Source organism: Bos indicus x Bos taurus, chromosome 3 (assembly GCF_003369695.1).
Source record: "Bos indicus x Bos taurus breed Angus x Brahman F1 hybrid chromosome 3, Bos_hybrid_MaternalHap_v2.0, whole genome shotgun sequence".
In the NCBI taxonomy this organism is placed as follows: domain Eukaryota; kingdom Metazoa; phylum Chordata; class Mammalia; order Artiodactyla; family Bovidae; genus Bos; species Bos indicus x Bos taurus.
The window spans coordinates 9,652,579-9,663,500 of record NC_040078.1 but is presented as its reverse complement, the minus strand read 5'-3'; the positions used below and the strand labels follow the sequence as shown (position 1 = coordinate 9,663,500).

The 10,922-nt window shown below is 40.0% G+C and overlaps 1 protein-coding gene across 1 annotated transcript; it reads right to left on the bottom strand.

Moving 5' to 3' along the window:
• Positions 1 to 4,304: 4,304 nt before the first annotated feature.
• On the bottom strand, positions 4,305 to 9,571 carry PIGM (phosphatidylinositol glycan anchor biosynthesis class M). Its single transcript, XM_027528852.1, has one exon. The coding sequence runs from the start codon at positions 9,235 to 9,237 to the stop codon at positions 7,966 to 7,968; it is 1,272 nt and encodes a 423-aa protein (XP_027384653.1). The 5' UTR covers positions 9,238 to 9,571; the 3' UTR covers positions 4,305 to 7,965.
• Positions 9,572 to 10,922: the final 1,351 nt, after the last annotated feature.

Sequence of the window (10,922 nt, the reverse complement as noted above, 5' to 3'; positions counted from 1 at the left end):
TGGCTTTTCTTGGTCCTGGGAACACCCAAGGAAAATAACATCAGTAACTAAGAAATAATCACTGTCCCTGGGGAACTCAGTCTAGGTGGCTCAGACACACAAGTGGGAAGTTACTGCACAATGCTATCTGTGCTATATAATAGGGGCACTGAATCAGAGAACATTTCATGAAGGTCGTTGTTAAACTGAACAGGAGCTGATGAGAGAGACAAGGGGATGAGAAGAACGTTTTGGCCAAAGAAATGGCAGATGAAGAGGCGTGAAGAGATGGTGTGGTTTGGTATGACTGCAGGGAGGGTTGAGGCCAAGAGGAAGCTGGAGTCATAGGCCAGGGCCACATCATAAAAGGTCTTGTGAGCTAAGCTAAGGAGAATCTAAAGTATACTTAATCACTGGGTGACTTAAGCAAGGGAGTTTCAAAGACAGCCCCCAATATGTACTCAGTATTGAAGGAAAACAGGTAAGTAACAAACATCTCAGTACCTAGTGCTAAAAGATAAACCAGCGCAATTAATTTTTTTAAGCTTATATGAGCAAAAATTGATTTAAATTGGGCAGATCAAACTGGAAGTGGTTAAGAGCAATCTACCTACAGGAACTAGGGGAAAGACTTTTACAGGGAAGAAGCAGAAGCAGAGCAAGGAAGTTATGTGACTGGCTATAGCTCCAGGTGTTGCATTATTTGGGAAAAACCCACTTAGCTGTCCGTAACTAGCTTTCCTTAGGTTTCGGTTTGAGAGGTTAAGGCCTTCTTAACCTTTACAGGCTTAGGTTTTAGCTTGCTCATGCAGGCTGCTAAGGTTTTAGTTAACCTTAGTTAAATGGTCTCCTTGTTTAACTACCTTAACACTAATATACACCATGTTCTGTGCTGGCTTTGTCCAATGGATGGGTTAGTGAAGCGCTCCCAATTACTTCATACGTGTTTGCTCTTGCCATTGTCACACTGAATTATAACCACCTTTCCATCTGCGTCCTCTGTGAGACACTGTGAGCTCCCTGAAGTGGGGAACGTTGTCATAACCATCCTCACACCCCCAGCCTAGCTGAGTGCATGGAACAAGACCAAAGCATGGAACAAAATAAATTCAGGAAAAATTTACTAAATGAGTGAATGCTCTATTGGACAACTTTTCCCCAAACTTCTACCTTCTAGAGTCCACATCTAAATGATAAGAGTAGCACAGAGAGAGGAGCGGTAACTTCAGCTCTGGAAGATGTGGGTTCTGGTTCTATCTTATGTACTAACTCTGACCTTGGGCATATATTCTGAGCCTTAGGGTTCTCATCTGTGACAATAGATTCAAGAAAATACTCATGTGTCAAAATAACATGTGAAAGTACTTTGTAATACTGCTTAGTTTTTTTATATATATTTTATCTTCCTTACAAATTAACATGTGATCAAAAGTCAGGAAGAACAGAGCTACAAGTTATTCTATTACAGGCCAATAAAAATACTAATGTTAATTGTATTTCTCAACTAGCATTCATGTTCTGCTGGATACTGTGCATTCAATTCTGGTTCACCCTCGCACACTCCCATCCATTATACTGTCCTTCCTGGTGTTCTTTAAACCTGCCAAGCTCTTTCCTATCTCAGTGGCCTCCACGCAGCAAGGTACACTCCTCCTCAGAGAGCTTCATGAGTGCTGGATCTTCGCTTCCTTCAGGTCTCTGCTCAAATGCCACCTCAAGATGCCATCTGCAACCACTTTATCTAAAATAGCACCCCTACTTCTCCTTACTGCCGTCACTCTTTACTTTTCTTAGCTTGCTTAATTTTTCTTTGTGACAGTCGCCACGGTCGTGTATTTGCTTATTCTTTGCCTCCCATGAAATTGTAAGTTCCGTGAAGACAATCTTTGCCTCACTCACTCAGAGATGCATCTACATTGCTTAGAACAATGTCTGGCACATAAAAGATACTTGGGGCCTTTTGTTATATGGACAGCATTTGGTAAATAAGTGAAGTTTCTCACTGTAATCACCTGTCATCATACGGAATTAAGAAGGACTTGCAAAATACAGAATTAGAATCAGAAGACCTACTCTTTTCACTAACAAGCCATTTGGTCTTGGAAAGCCACATGCTTCTTAGCCTCTATTTTCTTATCTGTAAAATGGAAATAGTAGAATACCTTCTACTGCCTCATTTTACAAATCACCAAATTGTTGTGGAACTTAATGAGGTCTCATATAGAATTTATTATATTAATGTTTCTGTCTTTACTGTTAACTCTTCAAGAGTATGGACCCTGTCTTACTCATCTATTATTAGACTTGGCATAGGTCTGGATCTGTAAATAATCACCAAAAGGATGGAGAGCAAAGGTTAAAAACTCCCTTTGTGAAATCACTGAGCTTCAAATACTCACACTACAAATTATCTTTAAATAGTCACTATGTCATTTCATCTTATATAGCAGACATAACAATTAGCAAAGTGTCTGAGCAGCTAGAAATATTCCCATTTTGTCTGGGTTTTGTTCAGGGTAATGAATATGAATGCTTGTTTTGACTAAATGAATGGTTCTCCTAGATCAGCACTGAATAAATGCTTACGCTATTATTCTGATGATTCTCAGCTAGACAGAGGACATGTGCTTCCATCAACATAACGCCAACCCTTGAATGACCCCTCAACACAATGGAGAAAAGAAGTGCTGTGTAACTTAGGGGCTAGAGCCAAATCTCCAATGTGTACTGTCAGCCAAGGTATGACACGAAGGCACAAACACAAAACTGTCAGGTTAGAACCAGAAATCTGAAAAACCTGTGCATACATTCTCACATACAACTACTATCTTCTCAGAGAACCAGATCAAAATTAGAAGAAATAAAGCTTATATTAACAGGCAGTTAATTATTTAATACAAATCCAGGTTCTTTTCCTATATTCTAGTAAATTGGGAGAAAAAGACTTAAGTGTAGATTCTAAAAGGAGTTCCTTCTTTAAAGGCTTGTAAACAGAAGTGAAACCTGGGGAGGTGATGGGGAACAGCTTGTCCTAGGCGGGCATAAGCACTTTGGGTATATTAACGCATTTAATTCTTACAAACAATTCCATGAAGATTATATTATCATCCCCAATTCATAGATGGAAAACTAATTTATCTAGATAGAAGAAATCTGTCCAAGGTTACACTCTGGGATTTGAACCTAAACTATATGAATCTGTGTTTTCGTTTGCTATACTTTTAGTACAGGACATGAGTTTTAACCATATGAATGCACCCTGCAGAAAGTACATTGCAGAGCAAGAGAAATTTAACAATAATCATTTGGAAACCATTGATTTACAAATAGAAGGGCTAACATGTGGCTCAGCAAATCAACTTCTTAGACCAGACTATGGAGGGAAAGGACATTACAAAGTCAGCAGTAACAAATTATACAATTTGGTGAGAGGGTTTGGATGTGGGAAGGGGTTATTAAAGGTCTGGAATTACTAAAGTTGGGGAATGACAGAACCTTTTCCCCAACTGCAAAAGAACTGCCCCTCAAGCAAATACATAAAAGAGTAAGGACAAATTGATTGGCAAGGTAATTGTTAAGAGTAGTGCTGAGTTTCATTTATTTTGTCAGAATCTCCACCTATTGCATCTGGACACTTTGGAAAATCCCAAAGCCTAATATAGTGGAAAGGTTATGACATGTAGTCTGGCAAAATGTGCTTCAAATTCTAGCCCTGTAATTTATTTCTAAGCCATTTAATCTTTGAGCTTCTTCATTCATCTACAAGATGTAAGTACAATTATCAATTCTGAAGTGTTGCTGTGAAAATTAAATGAAACCATATATGGCAGAATAGGTACCCCAAATCACTTAGCCATGAAAAACCAGAACTTATCATCAAGATATAAAATCAGTTAATCACTTGTTGGAAGAGAGAAGTAGATATCAAGAATCTACACACGGGGAATTCCCTGGTGGCCTAGTGATTAGGATTCTGGCTTTCACTGTCGTGATCCGGATGCAATCTCTGATCAGGGAACTGAGATCCCTCAAGGCTCATGGCCCAGCCAAAAAAATCTAAACATGAAATCTTTTATTTGAAAAACTTATTAGGGATGATTACTGCCCTGCATTTTCTTAGGAGGAAGACAGAAAGATTTGCACAAAATTGTTCGGTTGACTTTGATAGAAGGTAAATCCCTTAGTTCTCACTTTGCTTTCAAGAACAGGGAAAGATCCAAACTTCCTAATTATGGATTATTTATCATCTCTTTCAGGGAATCTTTGAGATCCAAGAATGTCTATTCTTTAAAATTAAACACAAAATAATTGGAGAAACTTGAAAATGGACAGGATGCAAAATTATATTAGATAACAATATAATAGTTTTACAGGAAGAGTATTTTTACGCAATGCATGCTGATGTACTTAGTGGTAAAGTTCAATGATGTTTTCAACTTTGTGTGGTTCAGGAAAAACTTGTATGTAAATAAAGCAAGCATGGCAAAATGTCAGTTGTTGAACTTAGATATGGTAGGCATATGGGTAATGTTTAAAACTGTTCATGGTAAAGCACTGGGGGTGGGGAGGCAGGGAAACAAACAAGCAAGTGCTTTTAAGGACTGTCCCACATGAAATTTTCCATCTTTTCATTTCTACTCATTGCACAGATGGCTGAGGTAAAGGTGGTACAACAGAAAACAGCTGAAGAAGTGATATATTCAGTAATACATTTAACAAGTGAACTAACTAAAAGACAAGTTCTGCAAAGCTTTTGAAACCATGTTATGTCACTCAGACTCATTCAGCAAGGTGATGAGAAGTCAGTAACTGAAGAATATGGTTTTCAGAAAGAGGTCCTTTCCAATGGACCTAATTCAGGGACTTTATCTAGGGATGTTTAGGGACCACATTTTGAAGACATTAAGGCAACCACAGAAGAAAATAAGTCATGCAGTCCCTCTGTTTAGAACACAGACCATCTTGAGAAGCATCCTTCACATGTTAATAATTAATGTTTATCTAGAAATGGGTATATTGATCTTAAAGGGTGGCATAAGACCAAAAAGTGTCATATAGGAAAAAAGCCAACGTGCTATTCAATTTTAAAGTATTATAAAATGATAACAGTGTTATAGGATTAATAATGAAACCAAAGGATTGCACATGAAAAGACAAGAAATTTTACAAAACCAAAAAACAAAAACAAATGAAAAAAATTTAAAAGCCCAAGAGACCAAATAAAATCTTTTCTTGAGTTAATTTACTAAATGTCTTGTAGCATAAAAGAACACTTTCAGCATCTTCTAAGAAATGCCTGTAGTTCTTTGGTAGAGAATTTCTTATAAGGCAGGATTTGCTGATGAAATTCCCTCCAAAATCCCAAGAGAACCCCACTGATTTCTAAGAATGTTAAGGTAATTTAAAATGTGGAAAATGTTTACTCTTATGATGCATTTATAATGTGAACATTCATATGATAGAGTATTATTTAGCAATTTCAATGTAAGTATGAAGAATGTTACAACAAAGAATGTTGTTACAATGTAACAACAAAGAATGTTAAAGTAAAAAAGAAATGAATAAGTAAATACACTTGTGACTATTAAAAGTACCAAAAAACCAATTAAATTGAGATGTTGGAAATCTATTTCTGATTCCCTTTCCCTCCCAGTTCGACCAGGAAAAAAATTTTTTTTAATTATTATTATAAAAGGATGAAGAAAAAAAAAGTAAGACTGCCGTGGCTGGAAGGCCACTATTGAACAGTCATATACAAATGTTAAGGTTGCATATGAGACTAAATGTTACAAGAAAGGTCTCTGTCCTCAACAATTAATTCTCTCTGCTACTTTCATCCAAATAGCAACCCATGCAAAGTCACCCATTCTCCCCTTCTTCATCTTCTTCTTTTTTTTTTTTTACATATTTATTTGGGTCCATTCTGCCAGGTCTTAGTTTCAGCACATGGGACCTTTAGTTGCGGCATGTGGGATCTAGCTCCCTGGCCAGGGATTGAACTCAGGCCCCCAGCATTGGAAGCACAGTCTTATCCACTGAAACACCAGAGAAGTACTCTCCCCTTCTTTTTAATGGTGGGTTGTAAAAGGTATCCATTTAAGAAGTGTTGCCAGTAATAGCATTCTTAATTATGACCTGTCTACAGACATCTTATTTTCAGACTTTTTTAGGCTTGAACTGACATGAAATATATTACTTCCTCTGCAGTTTTTTGGTTTTAGTGAAAGAACAATGTTGTCACATTACTCATCTTTTACTATCAAAATCATAAAACCAAACTCACTCATTGCTAATACATTTAGAGTGTTAGGGAGTCCCCAATCTAGATGGGGTTTTTTTTTTTAGCCTGCTTGTTTGAAACTCACAAAGCATTTTTTCCTAGAAAATTAAGAGTAATAAGGAAAAAGCATCTGGCTACTAAAGCCCATTTTCACAATCTCTCCATCAATTTCCTGGTCTAGAAGACTAATGGCTATCAGAATGCTTCTTATACTTTTTAGGAGCCTCCTATGCAGGTCTTCATTTCTATCACAAAATTTTCATAAGTGAGGTATTTTTAAGCTGGTAAATGCCTATTAACTATTTATTTTTTTATCACCTAAAATCTCTAATCATTTTAACAACACTGATAATACTTGATTAACTTATATTCTGTATTAAAAGTCTTTTCTAGTAATTAGAAAATTAAAAACAAAGAGACAAAAGAGAGTTCTAAAATGTCACAACAAAAGCAAGATGCTATTTTAAAATGTTGAGAAGTTTAAAGATGAATGAATTTATCTTTTTAAAAATATTTATTTACTTATATTTATTTAGCTGCACTGGGTCTTATTTGCAACGTGTGAGATCTTCATTCTTTTGTTGCAGCACATGGACTTAATTGCTCCGTGGCATGTGGGATCTCAGTTCCTTGACCAGGGATCAAACCCAAGTCCCCTGCATTGCAAGGTGGATTCTTTACCACTAGACTACCAGGGAAGTCCCAAGATGGATGAATTTAAATTTAATCCTTTTTGTATAAAGCCAAACAGTAAATTAATACCACTAGAATTAAGTGCTGAAAAACTAAGTTATAAAACAAATACAAGAAACATGACTATAATTTAAATTCTTTGGATTCTTTATCTTCTAAGCCCCCACTTTTAATACAGAATTAACTTTCCCAACCTCAGTAGTATTACTTAACACTTTATATCTAAAAGCTATACTTTAGGAACACTTTGAGTTTTCACAGTTATCAGGAAAGCCTTAGAACAAAAAAGTGAAGGATAAAAGACAGTTTCAGACAGTACCACAGTATAACTGTAACAAATACTGGCTTAGATTTCATCTCTTGACTGTATTCCTCTGTCCTTTCTACAAAAACCTTTTAGTATCTGATTATTTCATTAGCCCTTCCATTTTCAAACAAGAGGACTGCAAGGAGATCCAACCAGTCCATTCTAAAGGAGATCAGTCCTGGGTGTTCTTTGGAAGGACTGACGCTAAAGCTGAAACTCCAATACTTTGGCCACCTCATGCGAAGAGTTGACTCATTGGAAAAGTTCTGATGCTGGGAGGGATTGGGGGTAGGAGGAGAAGGGAACCACAGAGGATGAGATGGCTGGATGGCATCACCAACTCGATGGACCTGAGTTTGGGTGAATTCCGGGAGTTGGCAATGTAACAGGGAGGCCTGGCGCGCTGCGATTCATGAGGTCGCAAAGAGTCGGACACGACTGAGCGACTGAACTGAACTGAACTGAACATTTACTTCCCATCATGTCCCAGATGAATGAGTCCTGAGATTTCCCAAAGGGTGAAACTCAGTTATTGAGCCCCCTCTATAAGTAAGGCAAACATTCACTTAAATTTGTTGGAATAGTTTTATGCTCCAAACTGAACTTTCACTAGAGTGCTTAGGATGTTCAAAAAAAATTTTCTCCAAAGCTCTCTCTGATCCATTCAGAACAATCAGAATCCAAGTCGCAGAAGAATTGGAGCATATCAGTCATATTTGGTTCTGTCTGTCAGGGGTTCCTCCTTGTAATGGGAAATGATTTGAATGAGGATGGAACAGTTGATAAGGAGGAAGAACAAACCGGCTAACCAGATAAACAAAAAGGTGTTCTTTCCTTGAAACTCAAGAACATAAGCAGGAGCCAGCCATAAGGCCTGCCCGATGAACCATAACATGAGGAGAACCACGGCTCTTCTCCAAGGTATTCTCACTAGTGGCATCACAAGAGGCAGGAGGCAGAGGTACCAAAGAAAGTACTGGGAGGTGCAGACTTTGTTAAATGTCACAAAAATTGACGTATGAAGAAAACAACAAAAGACAAGGTCTCTGTAATAGGCGAAAGACACTGCTGAAAGTAAGATGAACTGTGGCAGGAATGCCGCAATTCCCAGGGAAAAACTCCACTTGCTCTCTGCGGTCAAATACAACATGTAGAAGTATGGAGAGAAGTTGTGTCGGATATCCCGCCTGGTCAGGTGATAAAGGTAGGCGTGCTCCAAAAACTCCCAACCATATCTGTAATAAAAACCAAAGCTCAGGGCAAAAAACGTGAGTCCAGCAACTGCTACGAAGAGCAGCACAGCCCGATGACACAACCTTTTCAGGAATTCGTACAAACGAACCTGGAAAGAATATCGGGATTGACGGAGACCTTCGTCACTGTCGCGTTCCGGAAGCAAGTGGAGGGCAATGGGAAGGATATAGGTCACCGGATACATCTTCAGGTGCACTGCGAAACCATAGGATACAGCGGCACACGCGACGAGTCTTTTTTCTATTAGGTACAGGGTCATAAGCACCAGGGAGGCGACAATCGAGTCCGCATTGCCTCGGCTGGACACCGCCATAGGTAGGGGATTAAGAAGCCAAAAGACACAGTACCCGCAAGCCTGGCGGCGACCCAGCCCCTTAAGAAGCAGTAGCCGGTATAGGAGGAAGGCGGTGAAGAGGTCGAAGCTGATGAAGAGAAACTTTCCGAACAGTTCATTTAGATAGATATTGGGAGTGAGCAGCCACGCCAACAGGGGAGTGTATCGGTATGTCGCCCTGAGGTAAGGGGAGTGCCCCTCCGTGACGAAACGCGCGGCGTCCGTGAAGACCTGGTAGTCGATGTCTGTATACCTCACGAGCAGGGTCCGGTCCTGGAAAACCCCATAGAAAATCAGAGCCACTCGGGCAAAGAAGGCCACAACAAATACCCCGGCGGGGGGCACCCGCAGATTCAGGAACTTATCTCCCCAGTGTGTGGTCGGGCTCATGATCTGACGGCACCACAGCAGCTCAGTCCCCAGTTCACAAATTGTCCTGAAACGTCTAATCCTCGCTTCGGTTCCTCGCTTCAGGTTGCCTGTACATCTATCAGCTAGGCGGCCAATCGAAAACAACTTCCGGCAGGAAGATCCGCCCCCGTCCTGCTTCCGGCCACATACCGGGGCTGGATTCTCAGTGGTCCCTGCTCTCCGGCGAAGGCGGGATTTCCGGTCCCTGGGGTAGGCGACTTCCGCTTGCCGGGCCGGTTGGCTCTGGGTGGGCTTTTTACAGAGCTGGAAGTGTGTTAATTGTTGGTGGCCATGTTCTTCCCTCGCCTCAACTCCAGATGGGAGAGACTGACTCCTAGAGCGGAGCGAACTTCGAACCACATCCTTCTGGCCTGGGCGGGAGACCCGAGAGTGAAAAAAATAGGAATGAAGAAAAAATAAACCTGTGATGATTTCTCACGCTTTACCTCTCCTGCTCGAGGGTAATTCGGGGGCCGGGGGCGGGAGTGAGGCAGATTGTGGGCTACCAGAGAGCCGAGCTGGGATGAATTGAAAGGAGGCCCAAAGTGTGTGCAATATTTGGTACCTACTTATATTTTGAAATTATTGTTTATCTAAATTTGAATTGAACTGGTCAGCCTGTATATTATCCGACCACGCTTGGTGGAGGAACGGGAAGGGAGGACGGGAAGCTTCGTAGGGTTCCTAAAATATGTCATGCCCTCGTACTTCAGTGTCATTGTATTTGCTGTTCTTTCTGTCAACGTTGCCGTCTCTTCTTCAGTCACTACTTAACCCTTCAAGCTTCGGCTCACGTGTTAACTCCTGAAAGCATATCCTGGCTCTCAGCTCACTTTTTCATCAGGCACTGTGATTTAGATGCCATTCCGCTAAGTGAGGATAGACGGACAGAGGCCAAGGGGCTCTAAGTTCTAGAAAGTCATTGACACAGAAGCCCCTGCTCCTCTCTGCTGTTCAGTGCTTGCTGTCCCGTTGCTTTAAAATTCCCTTTTGGATTCACTATCCCTGTAATATAGCATTTGTCAGTGATAACGGTTTTTTGGTTTCATTTTCCTAGTTTTCTGTCAGGACGCTTTGAGTTCTTTGAGAATAGATTATCTTGTTCTTTTCTGTACCTCAGCGAATATCACATTACCAAACTTATGGCATTCGGTACACGTTGAATTGATTTTCCAGGTTACTCATAGCAGAAGCTCTGGAGTGGCATCTTTGGGGATGCTTCCAACTCCCAGTCCTTTTCTCTTTGAAATATCCTTTATTTCAAGTTCTACCCCGTTTACTCATCCCACTCCAAAACCCTGTTCCCATGAATTTCTCACCAAGGACTCTAACCCGTGATCTCTTGCCCTTCTGTGGGCACTTACTGAACTTACAGTCTGCACTTCGGAATTTCACCATTTATTTTATATTGTATTCATAACCCTTTCAATGAGATTGTAGCGTTTTTGAGGTTAGGGGTTATATCTTATCCTTAATTTTTTTTAATTACTCATAACTTATTATAGTCTTAAGCACACAGTACATGTTCAGTAAATGCTGACTTAATTGACTTTACAGATTAATCTACTTCCTAGGGGAAGTCTTCTATACTAGCATAAGGAAAGTAAATGACTCCATCTAGTCTGAATATGCAGCTTCGAGGACTACCCTCCATTCATCCCTCA